This window comes from Halichondria panicea, chromosome 8 (genome assembly GCF_963675165.1).
Source record: "Halichondria panicea chromosome 8, odHalPani1.1, whole genome shotgun sequence".
NCBI lineage: Eukaryota > Metazoa > Porifera > Demospongiae > Suberitida > Halichondriidae > Halichondria > Halichondria panicea.
The window spans coordinates 6,936,025-6,952,257 of NC_087384.1; the positions used below are offsets into that span (position 1 = coordinate 6,936,025).

A 16,233-nucleotide genomic window follows, 5' to 3' on the forward strand; every position below is an offset into this window, starting at 1 on the left:
TTCATGAAAAGGGCGTGGTTTGAGATACTGCTGACTCGACTGTAAGAAAAGAAAATCAGAATCAAGATATGGCGTGGTTTGGTGGTGGTAACCCAGGTCCTCCGCCATTCCCTGGCTTTGGTTCTGGTTTCAAGTCTATGTACCGTGCCTATTCTATGGTGTTCTCCACTAAAACAAGTGAGGAGATTAAACATGGTGGCAAGATCATCATGCCCCCCTCTGCTCTGGAGCAGCTGGCTCGTCTCAACATCAGTTATCCAATGCTCTTCAAACTATCGAACTCACAGCACTCGCGTATCACTCACTGTGGAGTACTTGAATTCGTAGCAGAGGAAGGTCGCATCTTCCTTCCTCACTGGGTTAGTACGGGGGCCAGGGGGGGTTAAGTAAAGGGAAGAGTTGATCTAATTATGTCATGTGATTGAGCTCTTTAAGAGCTACATAATGTATATTTTACTTTTGGAATTGGTTGTTCTAGGCTAAAGTTATGGTCGTTCTTCCTTATACAGTATTGCGTTACATGTAGCCCCTCCCCCTACAGATGATGAATCAGCTGTATATACGGGACGGTGATCTGGTGGAGTTGGATAATGTCTCACTGCAACTAGCCACATTCTCAAAGTTCCAGCCTCAAACTGTGGACTTCCTAGACATCTCCAACCCCAAGGCAGTGTATCCAACAACCACCATGTTTGTGTATACCCATACCTATCTATCTATGGCCATGTTTTGGTGTGCTCTTCCTTAGCTAGAGAGGTACAGGTTAGAGAGCAAGCTGCGTTCATTTGCGTGTCTGACTAAAGGTGATACCATCGGGATAGAGTACAATGCCAAGGTGAGACTGCTCTGGTAGTTTATACACATTAATACGTTAATGACCCTCCCCCCTTCCTAGATCTATGAGTTACTGGTGTTGGATACACAGCCTGGAAATGCTGTGTCCATCATCGAATGTGATATGAAGGTTGACTTTGCTGCTCCTGTTGGCTACAAGTCACCAGAGCCACCACAGAGGATGGAGACGGATGCTGCTGATGACCCCTCAGATGTCAGTGTGTTTATTACAATTCTCCAGTTATTATCCTCTTTTCATATGTAGACTGAACGGGATACACTGATTAAAGAGGTGCTTGAAAAGCAAGGCAAATTCAAGGTACATATGTGCTATACTGTGCAATATTATCATTTAATTTCCACTATAGGCTTTTGCTGGTGAGGGTCAAAGGTTGAATGGCAAGGCGAAGCCGGACAAGGTATCTGAGGAGGGGTCAGAGGTCAAGCCGACACGCGGAATTCCTAACTATAACTACAGACGAGGAAAGATATCATTTGAGAAGGCCAAGAACCTCAACCCCCATCCCCCGGAGGTTATGGTGGGTAGGAGGCTGTGATGGACCAGTGTAGCATTGATAGTAGCAACATTAGATACTCTCGCATCAATGTATAAACGATATTATGTGTTTTTCTGTAGGATGATGATGATGAAGAAGACTTTGTTGCCTTCCAAGGACAAGGACAACATTTAAGAATACGGAAAAACAAATCAAAAACGAATCATCATTGAACTGCATACCCTTACCTTATTGTTACATTATTATGACAGTGCAATTATTATTACGATCCTAGAAGTTTGCTATTGAAATAAGGGGAAAGATCGTCAGTAGAACTTACCCATTACTGGGTTTTCTCTCAGTCTTGTCCGTTTGTTTCTTAATAGAACGGCATGTTAATGACCTTTGACCTATGTATATTCTTAATAAAGATCACCATAATTTGGCCAAATTACTATAATGGCTTTGTAACTGTTCCAGTGTCCTGTACAAGCATTCCTCGTGTCCAGTGGAACTTCTGTTCCCTTTAGAGATGGATTCTGAGAGGATTTGGGTGAGAAATTCCACAGTTTTCAGTATAAACTAACACTCCGTACCCACCCACCCACACACCCACACACACACCCACACACACACACACACACACAGAGGATAGTAGACAGTCTCAGAGGAAACGTGCCTCGTAAGAAACGAGCGACTGGCTCCACCCTCTCCCTGTTTGACCGTCTCCATGACCTGTACGTTGACTGTCTACAGAGCAGCTCAGACAAGAATACTGACAAGGCAAGAACACCCCACCCCCACACACACACTACACACCCCCACACACTACACACTACAGAGGTTCCGAGGAGCTGTGAACCTACTGGCACAGTTAGAGAGGAACCACACTCGTCCCTCACTAATAGTCAACCTGTACGAGGATGAGAAGGGATATTCTCTGGTGCTGTGCAGTGGTGAAGGTGTGAGTGTAGTGCCGCCCACGCAATGACCTTATGAACTCTGTACCCAGGTGGTGAAACAGACGAGATTTTCATGCCTTACGAAGACAATGAAATCTTCAGTTACCTTGACAACCAAGAGGTGCCCCCTGTCCTAATGGAAGTGCTGGAACAATCTCAGGTAGAGTGTTATAATCATGGCGTACAGTGATATAAATAGAGGTGATGGATCCAAAACAGTGGCTAACAAGTTAGCATTTTCATTAGATTTATATGAGAATATAACCCCTGTACTGACTTCAGCTTGCTGTATTCTATGCCACTAGTAACTATTATCCACTATCCCTCTGGTGGCAGTATTGTCAGCTGTATAATGGTCGTGTTGTGTGTGAGGTGAGGGATTATCGTTGCCACTCTGTTCTCGCTGGATATGACAAACACTTGCTCTTGTTAAAGCCAACAACAGAGGTGTGTCTATTATATCAGTGTACCATGTCATGTGACCTCTTTTTGCAGACCCTCCTGGCCACAGTCAACGAGATGGCTCACCAGTCAAAGTGCACTCATGTCAGTTTATTACCCATTACCTGCTTTTAGTAAAGTTATGGCCTCCCGAAAGTAGCTTCCCAAATTGTTTGTTTTACATAAGGCCAGTTATTAATTTGTTGGCTGTTTTTCCCCTCCCAGAACCTTGATGTATTTCATCCCTTACATTCTTGCCTCCCTATATGTAGGATGAGAAGTTGCTCCTTGAGGCCAACCTTCTGCTAGCTACTCAGCCTCCCCTCTGTTTAGAGACTACTACTGACGTACTGTGGGTCACTAATAGACTTCATTACAACCAGCGCAAGTTCCACACTCCTAGTGTACGCCGCTACCTACGGAAGAGATGCCACGCCTCCAGGGCTCTGATGCAGCTGGTGGCAGATGAGGACGTCCCTGAGAGATTGAGTGTTAACGAGTTCCTTACAGGAGGGAGACAACATGGCAGGAATGTAAGTCTGTCATGTTGTTAGTGTTTTTTTTTTTAATGTATAATTATTTTCACAGTTTGCCAATAGTTGGAAGAGGCCAAAATTATCAATGGATACTTCGCAACTTAACTTTGATGCTGTAAGTACCTGTCACCATACTGTATTACTGTATTGTGTTTTATTTCCTTTAATCTGATGCTTGTTTGCTCCATGTGTTGTACAGTTTTAGTTGCAACAAGTTGTCATTTTATTAGTAGCTTATTCTCTCTCTCAGTTGTCGGTGGAAGTGTCACGTCTCGCAGCACCATTGCCCACTAATCGTGAGGACCTCCTCTCCCCACACCTCCACACAACACACTCCCCACCCTCACAACCAACCAAGACGTAAGTCTCTCGCTAACACACGTACAGTATGTAACTGCTGTGTTTGCCCTTCAGGTCTGGTGATAGTATTGCTGATACACTGCTCTCCCCCTCTGGCCAATCAGACAGTCCTCCTCAGAGGCCGGCAACTGTTCAACTATCTCAACCAATCATCCCTCAACAGCCACCGCCTCCTTACACTCCTCACACTATCCCACCGCCCCCTCACACTGTTCCACCACCCCCACACACTGTCCCACCATCTCCTCACACTGTTCCACCGCCCCCTCACACTCCTCACACTATCCCACCACTCCCCCTTCACACTGTTCCACCACCCCCTCACATTCCCCCTCACATTCCTCACACTGTTCCATCACTCCCCCCTCCCACCATCACACTCCCCCCTGCACACACCATCCCACTACCGCCCCCTCAAGTACCCTATCGGCCGGTTCCCAGGGCCCCAGCTTACAATGCTCGTCCCACTATACCCGTGCTGCAAGGACCAAAGACGTTAGCTGTGAGGCAACAAGCCTTGGCTCCTCCCAAGCTGAAGCCACTAACACAGCAGCTGGGTGAGAGTCACTCACTCTGTGTGTCTGTATATAATTATATATCATTCATTCAGAGGCTGTGTCTACTGCTAAGAGGTTATCTCTGCCCAAGGCACAGGTAAGAATTGTGCAAAGTGTACCCGTAATTATGTTTCTCTATAGACTACGACACTGACACCACCCAAGCTAAGCCCTGCACCCAAGCTACGCTCACCACTGCATAAGCCACAGTCATGTACTAAGACCACTCTTAATATCAGCCCCCCACAGATGACTACCACCATAGCTGGTATGCCTAAGCTGCATCCAATGGTCTCTGAATCTCTGGTGCAGCACAAACCACTCTTTGTTTCCAAATCATTTGCAAACCCGACGATGCCCCAACTTCATCGTATGCCTACCCCTGTGAATGGAGCACCCTCTCTTACACAACTGAGCATGCCCAGTCTGAGATCAGGAGCTTTCATGCCCCCCAAGCCCCCTCCAATGTCACATAATGCCCCCCTGACTGTGTTCCCGCCCTCATCGTATAGTACCCCCCTGTCTGTGTTCCCTCCCCCTCAAACATCTTATGGTGCCCCCCTGTCTGTGTTTCCGCCCCCTCCAACAACATATGGTGCCCCCCTGTCTGTGTTCCCGCCCCCTCCAACAACATATGGTGCCCCCCTGTTTCCAACATCATCACAGCAGAGTGACACTCGTATGCCCGCCTCTCTCTCGTCACTGGGCGGGGGCGGCAAGGGCAGACCACGCAAGAAACAGTCAAGGAGTGGCAAACTTATTAGTGGAACTAAAGTAGTTAAGAGGAAGAAAAAATAGACAGCCATTTTTTAAGATAATGTCAATGTGCTTTATAATTTTTAACATTTTTCAATAACAAAACACTGATGATTGTGGATAAATATTAATACACAGTACAATAATTATGTCTTATAAATATGTTCAGTCTCTCAGTCCACACTCTCTGAGGCACTGGTCTGCAAACTCCACAAACACTGGAATATTCATAGCAGCCTTGAGGGCCTTCTGGGGAGACTCTGATTGGTCAATCTCTTTTAGCAAGTCTTGAAGATGCTTATTAGATAGCATTTGCTTGAGCTCAGCAGACTTGCCTATACAGGAGAATACACAGTACAGCACTATCATATAGAGACTAGATGCTTACCTAGAGCATCCAGTACAGCCTGAGGGGTGACTCTGTCTTCTTCTTCATTCATCTTCAACAGTAGTATCTAGTCCACATGGGTGGTGACTTCATAAAGAACGCCCTCGAGTTGAATGGACAAAATGACATTACATTGTAAAATAGTCGTACACCCAAACACTGTGAGGTCCCATTTCGTGGCTGATGGTGGGAGTTTGTTGATGGAGTGGGAAACGACATGCTATGACCCTCAGGGGCGTCTGCTTGGAGAGCACTTCCTTGGATATCTTTGTCCACAGTGGCTCCATCTGCATCAGTTAACACACTGCACACACAATGTCCCTCACCACCTCACCATTGTATCCACACCAAAGATAATGATAGTACTGTACTCCCCTAGATCAACCTGTGAGGGTTGCAACTATACATTAATTAATTATTTATATAATAATACCTTCCACAGATTTCTCCTATGGAACTCAGTTGTTTGTCTCACTCCACTCAAGAGAGCCCTCCACCTAGAGTACCACACCAGCCATGGATTGAGCTCGTAACCAACTGCAAAGTTTCCCTGTTTGGCCGCTGCTATACACTGCAAAACAAGAATACTATAACATCAATGCACAAACATACGGCTGACACCATACACACAAGTCCATACAATAGCTTATATTATGTACCACTCGTCCATCTCCACTGCCCAGGTCCACAACTCTGCCAGCCCTCCCTCGGATGTGACGCAAGACTGTCTCTGTCTGGATGGGGGTGGCCGGAACATAGGGGAGACAGTACTTCCTCAGAGCTGGTAGCACGAATGGAACAGTGAGGGCGACAATACCAAAGATCACGCCTCCCATAATGCCGGCTATGGCTAGGCCAGCCTTCCTCAACTTCTCAGATCTAACTTTAAGTTCATCAGCAGCCATTATGGAGTCTTGTGGTAAAGATCGTTAATAGTTGATGTGTATCATCAGCTACAGTGCAAGTGGTAGTCTAGCCTATCCCAGGCCGAGTTTTCGCTTTTATAACCGTTATAAAAGCGAAAACTCGGCCTGGGATCGAGGCTGGATTGGAAGTGTTTCAGTGCGGCCTTGGGATCGAGGCTAATTCCTCATGTTGCTTTGTCAGCACATTTTGAATGTAAAAGTTGTCGCAAAAGTGTTATCAAAATGAAGCGTGTGTCCAGTACTTCTGTTAGGCAGTCCCTCGGTATGCCCTCCAGAGATGTGGCATTGGAGAGGTACGATCCTGGAGAGGGGAAGGTGAAGAGAAAGTCAAAACCTCCTATGGGCGGTGGTCGGCCCTCAACTGCAGCAGCTGGCAGTCAACGCAGAAAGACTACCACCAAAGCTGCTCCTTCAACACAGTTTGGTAGGAGAGCCACACAGAGTGGAGCCATGGGAGGATCCAGGGCCTCCACGGGAAGGTAAGAGGATAAGCCTTACCAGCTTTAATAATAATAATTATATTGTTTGCTCTGGACAGGTCAAGTATGTACGGACAAGGCCCCTCTCAGGTGAAGAAGGATCCACGCCAGCTCTCTGAGAAATGTAAGATAATCTATATTCAGGTAGGTTATGACTTGCCTCTTCCTCCATTCTAGCTCACCAGTCTGCAGTCATCAAAAAGCTTATAGCTGTGAGTGTTTGCATTGCCATTCACCCGGTGTGTGTTATTTCATTCCCTGTCTACCGTAGTTCCTATGTGAGCACAACTACTCGCGAACTCTGACCCCCAAGTCCCTTCAACCACCCACCACCAAGGAGTTCCTCAACATATTCAACGTGAGTAATAAACCCTCCAGCTATGATCACTCCCTAACCTCCCCCATACACACGCACACAGTTTTTGCTGTCTATGATTGACAACACTCTTATAGTGGATGGAATGAACATCACTGAGACTATTCCTAGAGTGCTCAAGGCTGTCAGGTGACATCCACTCAGTGTGCATGGTGTGTGTTACATGTGCTCTCACTCGTGTGCAGATACCCGTTTCCTGTTAGCAAGAACCACCTCCTCAACGTGGGCAGTCCTCATTCTTGGCCCATCCTCTTGGGAGCACTAGACTTCCTCGTGGACGTGAGCAGCCATTTTATTTCCCTTTGAGCATGCCCAGTTATTCATGTACACCTGATCTGCAGTGTCACATTCCTGACCGTACCGACGATATCCTGTTTGGCAGTGACTTTGATGGAGAGAGTGATCGCTATGCTAAAGAGTTTAATCTGATGTCATTCATGTACCAGACTTACATGGAGTATGGACTAGACAGCCCTGAGTATCAGAACCTGGCCGCCAAGAGAGTGGAGAAACTCAGTGAGTGGGTGGAGTTAGTGTGATGTGTGTATCGAGTGGGTGGAGTGGGTGTGATGTGTGTGTGACGTGGTTAGCGGTGGTTGTGATGTGTCTTATCTTATTCACAGGAGAAGACAAAGAGTCGTATCAAGAAGGTGAGTGCTGTATGGATAGCTCTATAGTTACAAACATGTCTGTGTCTGTGTACAGCCGTGGACAAAGCTGTGGAGATCAAACAACAACAAGACGAGGCCATTGACCAACTCTCCCACTCATCAGTAAGTCCACACACACCACACACACACACACGTACGCAAGTCATATACATGTACACATGTACGCTTTTACTAATTAATTTTTGTGCCACACATGATTTATTATTCCATTGTTCAGGTGAGTGCCCTCCAGGAGCAGCTGAGGCAGATGCAGGCAGAGCAGTAAGTACTAGCTGTTATAGTAATCACTGGATGAATTACTGTCCTCCTGTGTGCAGTGAACAAGTCCAGAATGTGCTCGACACAGAACTATTGCCTGCCATTCAACAAATAGAGCAGGCTATTGTCAATACCGAGTCAACCATCAGCAAAACAGGTACGACACTATCATCACTTTGAGGCACACACACACACACACACCAACACCCACACACACACACACACACACACACACACACACACACACTGTAGAGTTACAGATTGAGGAGTGCAAGCGTAACAGTGAGGAGCTGGAGGAGATGATTCGTAGACAGCCCATGAGCTCTAAGGAGGTGGTGGAGATCAGGCAGCGGATTAGAGAGAGTCACGAGTTGTTGGACAAGTACAGGAGTATGGTGGACGATTGGAACCAACAGATATCAGAGCTACAGATGAAGCACAACCGGTACTGACAGCAACTCTCGTTTAGTGCATTCCACCTAGCTGAGTGTTTCATGGTAGTATATAGTACATATCTGCATATCACAGAACTATTGTTGGTGTGCTTTTATAGCTTATCATGTCCCTCCCTCTCAGGACTGTGTCAGGTATTGACAGCTCATGCAGTGCTGCTAACGACAAGCTGAGACGATTGGCTGTATTACTACCGGATGTGGCATCTCTATCTCCCATAGACCATGACACCAGTAAGAGGGCTGATCCAGAGGTACTCCAAAGACTTGTACACCACGCTAAAACACTCCGGGTGAGAGCAACAATGTGTGTGTACATGTACGTGTCTGCTCTGATTTGATGTAGCTAGTGTGTGTATCTAATATTGTGTGTGTTTACAGCATCAAGTCACAGAGCTACTCCAGAAAGTGGCCAGCAACTGCTCCGAGCTGGAGAGTCGAATAATTCATGCCGAGGCCACTCGGTCCACTGTAAGCTAGTGCCAGTACTGTTTGTGTGTGTGTTGAATGGTGTCCTCCCCCACTCAGTTGAATGCTGAGAGAGTGAGGAAACAGTTGGAGCTTGAGAACCTCCAGCACACTCTGGATATTGAGAAAGACGCTCTGGAACAAAAAAGAAAGGTACACCCAACCACCACCCCCCACACACACACACACATCCGCCCACTACACACACACACAGATGTTCGAGGATGCTATGAAGTCGGAACAGGCTGAAAAGCATGCTCTTGAGAAGCAAGTGATGACTCTACAGCAGCGTCTGCTTGATGATACAGACGCAGAGAAGGAGTTCATGGCAGCCAAGAAACAGTGAGTACTATAATTATACTACCCAGTTCCTCATCATACATTGTGATGTCCCTCACCTTGGTCCTTGTGTTGTCCCTCACCTTGGTCCTTGTGTTGTCACAGGTTGATCACAGAGCAAGTTAGTGCAGAGAGGGAGATTAGAGAGTCACAAGACAAGCTGAGGGAGTACTTCACTGCAGTGACTGACCTTGTGGAAACCATGCAGGTATATAAGTAACACAACTAGTACAGGCTGTATGGTAGCAATGTACAGTAGTGCTATATTGACTGGTTTCCCTCCCTCTCTGTATGGTAGCAATGTACAGTAGTGCTGCATTGACTGGTTGCCCTCCCTCTCTCTGTATGGTAGCAATGTACAGTAGTGCTGCATTGACTGGTTGCCCTCCCTCTCTGTATGGTAGCAATGTACAGTAGTGCTGCATTGACTGGTTGCCCTCCCTCTCTCTGTATGGTAGCAATGTACAGTAGTGCTGCATTGACTGGTTGCCCTCCCTCTCTGTATGGTAGCAATGTACAGTAGTGCTGCATTGACTGGTTGCCCTCCCTCTCTGTATGGTAGCAATGTACAGTAGTGCTGCATTGACTGGTTGCCCTCCCTCTCTGTATGGTAGCAATGTACAGTAGTGCTGCATTGACTGGTTGCCCTCCCTCTCTGTATGGTAGCAATGTACAGTAGTGCTACATTGACTGGTTGCCCTCCCTTTCTGCAGAGCCATTTCAAGAAGATGAAGTCAGGCGTGGATGGGTTAGTGAAAGATTTCAAACAAGTCAAAATGCCTGCAGTTCCTCCCAGCTACCTCACACCCACACAACCCACACAACCAGCACTACCTCTAGTGTTGTAACTGACTCGAGACATTTGTCATTGTTGTGTTATTAGATCCTATAATTATTGTTATGTTAATGTGCTTGTGATGTAACACATGATTTTCAAAGTGGATATCATAACTAATAAACTAATAATTATATAAAATAATTACTCCCAAAAAATTTATAAGATTTCATGACAATAATTATATATCATTGATCAGAACACAGGTTGTGCTGCAATGCAAGGGGTAGGCTTAACTAATAATTATTGGAATGCAGATCATTGATTTGGATATGTGACGTAATAATTATACACAACAAACTTACAGTCATATAACTATAGTACCACCCAAGCTCTTTATACATGCATGGATGGATGGCATTAGTCTCATGGATGGCCTAGCTAGAGGGTGTGAGATGATGGCATTAGTCTCATGGATGGCCTAGCTAGAAGGTGTGAGATGATGGCATTAGTCTCATGGATGGCCTAGCTAGAGGGGATGAGACGATGGCATCAGTCTCATGGATGGCCTAGCGAGAGGGTGTGAGATGATGGCATTAGTCTCATGGATGGCCTAGCTAGAGGGTATGAGATGATGGCATGCAATAATCCCAACCATTTGAACAGCACACACATTCAAAAATTCCAGGACAAATAGAGCACAAAATAAGAAGTCTCAAGTATCTCACTAATAGTTGAATAAGCCCATCATCGATAGTACTTGGCACAGTTGATGGCATCCATCTTCCAGGCTTCATCAAACGCCTTCACGACACCTGTATACACAGAATGGCAGCTATACACACAGTTGCAGGGAGTGGGCTAACGTACGCTCGTCTAGAGGTCACTACACACACAGTTGCAGGGGGTGGGCTAACGTACGCTCGTCTAGAGGTCCCTCCTGACAAGCAGCCATGTTTGCTTTCAAGTGCTCCATCTTACTGACCCCAACAATAATAGCATCTGTACAGAGAGAGGAGGGGTATTATAGAGGGCGTCTAGTAACAGAGGCGCTTACCATTGTACTTGGCATTGATGGCAGAGTGATGGTTGAGCCACCTGAAGGCAGCACGTACGAGACTGACCACACCCACTCCATAACACTCGTCCAGAGCACCCCTCACACACTCCACACCTCGGAACACACTCTCACGCCAGAAACGATCCCTGTACCTGAACACACACACACACACACACAGAGCATGATAATACAGTCGCTAAAATAGCTAGTGCACTCACTTGACTGCCCAGTCTCCTCCCACTGTCCAGAACCGTCCGTCCTGAGGTGTGTCCAACCCACTGCGATAATAGCGCTCAGTCAGCATTCCTCCAGCCAGCTGAGGAAACAATATCACTCAAGAGAAGCTAGTACACTTGAACTTACCGGATTGTAGGCATAGAAACGAATTCCAAAGTGCCTCAGGCAAGGAAGCAGCTCTGACTCAACCATTCTATTATCATACTTGAATGCTAATATCCACATGACCTTACATCACCTTGTTATGGGGTTGTACATTCCCTGGTAGACGGTGGGCAGGACCCATCCCCTGCTCTTGCATATCTGGTACACGTTGGCAACCTCCCACGAGGCAAAGTTAGAGAGTCCAAGCTCCTTGAACTTGCCGTCTGTAACCATGGATACATACGTGTTATAGCTTTGAACTTACCGTACATCCAAGGTCAAACATTTTACTGAAAGTTCCTTTCAGATGGTATCATTTGAGAGATAAAAGTGTTTATTTTAAGCCCATGATCCGAGGCCGAAAAATGACAAGTTAGGGCCCGGACAAAATTTTGAATTGAAACACATCATTTGAAAGGTGTTTTTCTAAGCTTTCGAAATATTATAAAATTTTTGACATTGGATCAACTGTACTCAAGTTATGGCTGTTGAAAGACTCCGTTTAATTAATGAAATGGTGAATCTTTCAGCTGCCACAACTTAAATTCTGTGGATTGAAAGTCAAAAATGTTCTGGTTTTCTGAATGCTTAGAAACAGACCTTTCAAATGGTGCCATCAAAGGTCATATTCGAGAGATAAAAATTAACCAATTTAGTCCGTACCATGGATTATAGCCCATGGTCCGAGGCCGAAAAATGACAAATTAGGGCCCGAACAAAATTTTGAATTGAAACACATCATTTGAAAGGTATTTTTCTAAGCTTTCGGAATATTATAAAATTTTTGAGATTGGATAAACTGTGCTGAAGTTATGGCTGTTGAAAGACACCTCCCCCCCCGGTGAATCTTTCAGCTGCCACAACTTAAATTCTGTGGATAGAAAGTCAAAAATTTTATGGTTTTCTGAATGCTTAGAAACAGACCTTTCAAATGGTACCATCAAAGTTTATATTCGAGAGATAAAATTATTTGCCAATTTAGTCCGTACCATGGATTATAGCCCATGGTCCGAGGTCGAAAAATGACAAATTAGGGTCCGGAAGAAATCTTGGATTGAAACACGAAAGGTGTTTTTCTAAGCTTTCGAAATAATTATTATAAATTTTTGACATTGGATCAACTGTACTCAAGTTATGGCTGTTGAAAGACTCCGTTTAATTAATGAAATGGTGAATCTTTCAGCTGCCACAACTTAAATTCTGTGGATAGAAAGTCAAAAATTTTTATGGTTTTCTGAATGCTTAGAAACAGACCTTTCAAATTGGTACCATCAAAGTTTATATTCGAGAGATAAAATTATTTGCCAATTTAGTCCGTACCATGGATTATAGCCCATGGTCCGAGGCCGAAAAATGACAAATTAGGGCCCGAACAAAATTTTGAATTGAAACACATCATTTGAAAAGTTTTTTTCTAAGCTTTCGAAATATTATAAAATTTTTAAGATTGGATAAACTGTGCTGAAGTTATGGCTGTTGAAAGACACCCCCCCCCCCTCCGTTTAATTAATGAAATGGTGAATCTTTCAGCTGCCACAACTTAAATTCTGTGGATCGAAAGTCTAAATTTTTATGGTTTTCTGAATGCTTAGAAACAAACCTTTCAAATGGTACCATCAAAGGTCATATTCGAGAGATAAATTATTTGTCAATTTAGTCCGTACCATGGATTATAGCCGAGGTCGAAAAATGACAAATTAGGGCCCGGACGAAATTTTGAATTGAAACACATCATTTGAAAGGTGTTTTTCTAAGCTTTCGAAATAATATTATAAAATTTTTGACATTGGATCAACTGTACTCAAGTTATGGCTGTTGAAAGACTCCGTTTAATTAATGAAATGGTGAATCTTTCAGCTGCCACAACTTAAATTCTGTGGATAGAAAGTCAAAAATTTTATGGTTTTCTGAAAGCTTAGAAACAGACCTTTCAAATGGCACCATCAAAGTTTATACTCGAGAGATATTGCCAATTTAGTCCGTACCATGGATTATAGCCCATGGTCCGAGGCCGAAAAATGACAAATTAGGGCCCGAACGAAATTTTGAATCGAAACACATCATTTGAAAGGTATTTTTCTAAGCCTTCGGAATATTATAAAATTTTTGAGAATGGATAAACTGTGCTGAAGTTATGGCTGTTGAAAGACACCCCCCCCCTCCGTTTAATTAATGAAATGGTGAATCTTTCAGCTGCCACAACTTAAATTCTGTGGATTGAAAGTCAAAAATTTTATGGTTTTGTGAATGCTTAGAAACAGACCTTTCAAATGGTGCCATCAAAGTTCATATTCGAGAGATAAAATTATTTGCCAATTTAGTCCGTACCATGGATTATAGCCCATGGTCCGAGGTCGAAAAATGACAAATTAGGGCCCGGACGAAATTTTGAATTGAAACACATCATTTGAAAGGTGTTTTTCTAAGCTTTCGAAATAATATTATAAAATTTTTAACATTGGATCAACTGTACTCAAGTTATGGCTGTTGAAAGACTCCGTTTAATTAATGAAATGGTGATTTCAGCTGCCACAACTTAAATTCTGTGGATAGAAAGTCAAAAATTTTATGGTTTTCTGAAAGCTTAGAAACAGACCTTTCAAATGGCACCATCAAAGTTTATACTCGAGAGATATTGCCAATTTAGTCCGTACCATGGATTATAGCCCATGGTCCGAGGCCGAAAAATGACAAATTAGGGCCCGAACGAAATTTTGAATCGAAACACATCATTTGAAAGGTATTTTTCTAAGCCTTCGGAATATTATAAAATTTTTGAGAATGGATAAACTGTGCTGAAGTTATGGCTGTTGAAAGACACCCCCCCCCTCCGTTTAATTAATGAAATGGTGAATCTTTCAGCTGCCACAACTTAAATTCTGTGGATTGAAAGTCAAAAATTTTATGGTTTTGTGAATGCTTAGAAACAGACCTTTCAAATGGTGCCATCAAAGTTCATATTCGAGAGATAAAATTATTTGCCAATTTAGTCCGTACCATGGATTATAGCCCATGGTCCGAGGTCGAAAAATGACAAATTAGGGCCCGGACGAAATTTTGAATTGAAACACATCATTTGAAAGGTGTTTTTCTAAGCTTTCGAAATAATATTATAAAATTTTTAACATTGGATCAACTGTACTCAAGTTATGGCTGTTGAAAGACTCCGTTTAATTAATGAAATGGTGATTTCAGCTGCCACAACTTAAATTCTGTGGATAGAAAGTCAAAAATTTTATGGTTTTCTGAAAGCTTAGAAACAGACCTTTCAAATGGCACCATCAAAGTTTATACTCGAGAGATATTGCCAATTTAGTCCGTACCATGGATTATAGCCCATGGTCCGAGGCCGAAAAATGACAAATTAGGGCCCGAACGAAATTTTGAATTGAAACACATCATTTGAAAGGTATTTTTCTAAGCTTTCGGAATATTATAAAATTTTTGTGAATGGATAAACTGTGCTGAAGTTATGGCTGTTGAAAGACACCCCCCCCTCCGTTTAATTAATGAAATGGTGAATCTTTCAGCTGCCACAACTTAAATTCTATGGATTGAAAGTCAAGAATATTATGGTTTTGTGAATGCTTAGAAACAGACCTTTCAAATGGTGCCATCAAAGTTCATATTCGAGAGATAAAATTATTTGCCAATTTAGTCCGTACCATGGATTATAGCCCATGGTCCGAGGCCGAAAAATGACAAATTAGGGCCCGAACAAAATTTTGAATTGAAACACATCATTTGAAAGGTATTTTTCTAAGCTTTCGGAATATTATAAAATGTTTGATATTGGATCAACGGTACTAAAGTTATGGCTGACTAGACAAGGCCCACCCCCTCACCAGTGTACAGCTGCTGCACTGCCTCCAGCGTCTCCTCTATGGGCGTGTCATGGTCGGGGGCGTGGAGGTAGAAGATGTCCACACTGGAGGCCTGCAGTCTCTGAAGACTCAGTGCAGCCTGAGCCAACACACCCTCTCTGGCCAAGTTCTTCTCGTGGGACCCAAACGGATTAGCCTTAGTAGCAATAACAGCCTGGAGGAATAATGATAACAACCTTCAAAAACTGTAACGATATGATTGCAGCTCCAGTCCTAATACCTTTTCTTGCAAACTTCTTGCTGTGAGGTAGCGTCCGATAATGAGCTCAGAGTTGCCTCCAGCGTACCTGCAATGGAGGGGGCGGTTAGAGTGAGTGGGAGTTGGTCACTGAACTCACATCAGTGCTGTGTCTAGTTCTTGTCCCTCAGTGAAATATGCATCCAGCAGCTCAAAACTCTACACAATGAAAGTGCTCATAACGAGGTTAAGGTAACATTCATTTTAGCAATTTGGCAAATCAAAGTTCGTAAAAAAATCACCAATATTATTTTAGCTTGCAGTATATCGTGATGTTAAATTAAACATCAGCAATAAAAGTTCAATCGCCTCCTTGCTAAAATTAATATTATGCTCGCCAACTTTACCAGCTGTACAGTACTACAATTCCTCCCTAAAATAAAGAGGTAAGGTACAGGCTACTCTTACTGGTGTGTCCTCACTCAGAGCACCTCTCCCTATCTCCATAGTGCCCAGAACAACCTTCATTGTAGAGTCAGCCATCTTGCAGATATAATAATGGTAAAGATCGTCAGAAAGAAGGGCGTTACCACACTGCCACCACGCCCCCAGAAATTGCCAATTCAGCAGAAATATTTTTCATCACGCCCCCTTT

General features: G+C 43.9%; 5 protein-coding genes across 7 annotated transcripts; 3 read left to right on the top strand and 2 right to left on the bottom strand.

Annotated features, from left to right (window-relative positions):
- Nucleotides 1-20: 20 nt before the first annotated feature.
- On the top strand, nucleotides 21-1,628 carry LOC135340545 (ubiquitin recognition factor in ER-associated degradation protein 1-like). Its single transcript, XM_064536900.1, has 7 exons — nucleotides 21-359; nucleotides 542-672; nucleotides 763-835; nucleotides 896-1,048; nucleotides 1,100-1,153; nucleotides 1,203-1,373; nucleotides 1,472-1,628. Exons 1-7 carry the CDS (start codon nucleotides 69-71, stop codon nucleotides 1,562-1,564), a joined length of 966 nt encoding a protein of 321 aa, XP_064392970.1. The 5' UTR covers nucleotides 21-68; the 3' UTR covers nucleotides 1,565-1,628.
- A 100-nt stretch (nucleotides 1,629-1,728) lies between these two features.
- LOC135340544 (proline-rich protein 36-like) lies at nucleotides 1,729-5,054 on the top strand. 2 transcript variants are annotated; one of them, XM_064536898.1, is made up of 12 exons: nucleotides 1,729-1,884; nucleotides 1,980-2,114; nucleotides 2,173-2,293; nucleotides 2,344-2,453; nucleotides 2,630-2,740; nucleotides 2,789-2,839; nucleotides 3,007-3,267; nucleotides 3,323-3,385; nucleotides 3,521-3,630; nucleotides 3,685-4,187; nucleotides 4,241-4,284; nucleotides 4,329-5,054. In XM_064536898.1, exons 1-12 carry the CDS (start codon nucleotides 1,864-1,866, stop codon nucleotides 4,983-4,985), a joined length of 2,187 nt encoding a protein of 728 aa, XP_064392968.1. In that variant the 5' UTR covers nucleotides 1,729-1,863; the 3' UTR covers nucleotides 4,986-5,054. The 2 variants fall into 2 exon arrangements, with proteins under 2 accessions (XP_064392968.1, XP_064392969.1); XM_064536899.1 differs by lacking the exons at nucleotides 1,729-1,884; nucleotides 1,980-2,114 and having other exon boundaries at nucleotides 2,173-2,295.
- A 343-nt stretch (nucleotides 5,055-5,397) lies between these two features.
- On the bottom strand, nucleotides 5,398-6,304 carry LOC135340546 (ATP synthase subunit C lysine N-methyltransferase-like). Its single transcript, XM_064536902.1, has 4 exons — nucleotides 5,991-6,304; nucleotides 5,765-5,902; nucleotides 5,666-5,716; nucleotides 5,398-5,618 (listed from the first exon to the last, which is right to left on the bottom strand). Exons 1-4 carry the CDS (start codon nucleotides 6,234-6,236, stop codon nucleotides 5,460-5,462), a joined length of 594 nt encoding a protein of 197 aa, XP_064392972.1. The 5' UTR covers nucleotides 6,237-6,304; the 3' UTR covers nucleotides 5,398-5,459.
- A 117-nt stretch (nucleotides 6,305-6,421) lies between these two features.
- Nucleotides 6,422-10,243, top strand: LOC135339274 (kinetochore protein NDC80 homolog). The gene is made up of 18 exons (XM_064535344.1): nucleotides 6,422-6,736; nucleotides 6,796-6,860; nucleotides 6,914-6,948; nucleotides 7,008-7,094; nucleotides 7,156-7,241; nucleotides 7,298-7,391; nucleotides 7,454-7,628; nucleotides 7,736-7,762; nucleotides 7,818-7,885; nucleotides 8,001-8,044; nucleotides 8,101-8,198; nucleotides 8,294-8,486; nucleotides 8,618-8,786; nucleotides 8,875-8,964; nucleotides 9,022-9,114; nucleotides 9,176-9,303; nucleotides 9,406-9,508; nucleotides 10,014-10,243. Exons 1-18 carry the CDS (start codon nucleotides 6,480-6,482, stop codon nucleotides 10,146-10,148), a joined length of 1,947 nt encoding a protein of 648 aa, XP_064391414.1. The 5' UTR covers nucleotides 6,422-6,479; the 3' UTR covers nucleotides 10,149-10,243.
- A 502-nt stretch (nucleotides 10,244-10,745) lies between these two features.
- Nucleotides 10,746-16,183, bottom strand: LOC135340221 (aflatoxin B1 aldehyde reductase member 2-like). Of its 2 annotated transcripts, none has more exons than XM_064536540.1 (10): nucleotides 16,047-16,183; nucleotides 15,739-15,797; nucleotides 15,621-15,687; nucleotides 15,362-15,554; nucleotides 11,611-11,740; nucleotides 11,499-11,565; nucleotides 11,354-11,451; nucleotides 11,133-11,287; nucleotides 10,997-11,077; nucleotides 10,746-10,890 (listed from the first exon to the last, which is right to left on the bottom strand). In XM_064536540.1, exons 1-10 carry the CDS (start codon nucleotides 16,119-16,121, stop codon nucleotides 10,823-10,825), a joined length of 993 nt encoding a protein of 330 aa, XP_064392610.1. In that variant the 5' UTR covers nucleotides 16,122-16,183; the 3' UTR covers nucleotides 10,746-10,822. The 2 variants fall into 2 exon arrangements, with proteins under 2 accessions (XP_064392610.1, XP_064392611.1); XM_064536541.1 differs by having other exon boundaries at nucleotides 10,946-11,077.
- Nucleotides 16,184-16,233: the final 50 nt, after the last annotated feature.

What these genes read in the sequence shown, in the direction of transcription:
- LOC135340544 (XM_064536898.1), top strand. Translation starts at nt 1,864, where the DNA reads ATGGATTCTGAGAGGATTTGG. An exon ending in TGTTAAAGCCAACAACAGAG is followed by an intron (nt 2,741 to 2,788) that starts GTGTGTCTATTA and finishes CTCTTTTTGCAG; the next exon opens with ACCCTCCTGGCCACAGTCAA. An exon ending in CGCAACTTAACTTTGATGCT is followed by an intron (nt 3,386 to 3,520) that starts GTAAGTACCTGT and finishes TCTCTCTCTCAG; the next exon opens with TTGTCGGTGGAAGTGTCACG.
- LOC135340546 (XM_064536902.1), bottom strand. Translation starts at nt 6,236, where the DNA reads ATGGCTGCTGATGAACTTAAAGTTAGATCTGAGAAGTTGAGGAAGGCT. An exon ending in GCAGTGGAGATGGACGAGTG is followed by an intron (nt 5,903 to 5,990) that starts GTACATAATATA and finishes CTTGTTTTGCAG; the next exon opens with TGTATAGCAGCGGCCAAACA. An exon ending in ATAGGAGAAATCTGTGGAAG is followed by an intron (nt 5,717 to 5,764) that starts GTATTATTATAT and finishes CAACCCTCACAG; the next exon opens with GTTGATCTAGGGGAGTACAG.
- LOC135339274 (XM_064535344.1), top strand. Translation starts at nt 6,480, where the DNA reads ATGAAGCGTGTGTCCAGTACTTCTGTTAGGCAGTCCCTCGGTATGCCC. An exon ending in CAAAGAGTCGTATCAAGAAG is followed by an intron (nt 7,763 to 7,817) that starts GTGAGTGCTGTA and finishes GTCTGTGTACAG; the next exon opens with CCGTGGACAAAGCTGTGGAG. An exon ending in TTCATGGCAGCCAAGAAACA is followed by an intron (nt 9,304 to 9,405) that starts GTGAGTACTATA and finishes GTGTTGTCACAG; the next exon opens with GTTGATCACAGAGCAAGTTA.
- LOC135340545 (XM_064536900.1), top strand. Translation starts at nt 69, where the DNA reads ATGGCGTGGTTTGGTGGTGGTAACCCAGGTCCTCCGCCATTCCCTGGC. An exon ending in GCATCTTCCTTCCTCACTGG is followed by an intron (nt 360 to 541) that starts GTTAGTACGGGG and finishes CTCCCCCTACAG; the next exon opens with ATGATGAATCAGCTGTATAT. An exon ending in CCCATCCCCCGGAGGTTATG is followed by an intron (nt 1,374 to 1,471) that starts GTGGGTAGGAGG and finishes GTTTTTCTGTAG; the next exon opens with GATGATGATGATGAAGAAGA.
- LOC135340221 (XM_064536540.1), bottom strand. Translation starts at nt 16,121, where the DNA reads ATGGCTGACTCTACAATGAAGGTTGTTCTGGGCACTATGGAGATAGGG. An exon ending in ATGTACAACCCCATAACAAG is followed by an intron (nt 11,566 to 11,610) that starts GTGATGTAAGGT and finishes GTATGATAATAG; the next exon opens with AATGGTTGAGTCAGAGCTGC. An exon ending in GGAGGAGACTGGGCAGTCAA is followed by an intron (nt 11,288 to 11,353) that starts GTGAGTGCACTA and finishes GTGTGTGTTCAG; the next exon opens with GTACAGGGATCGTTTCTGGC.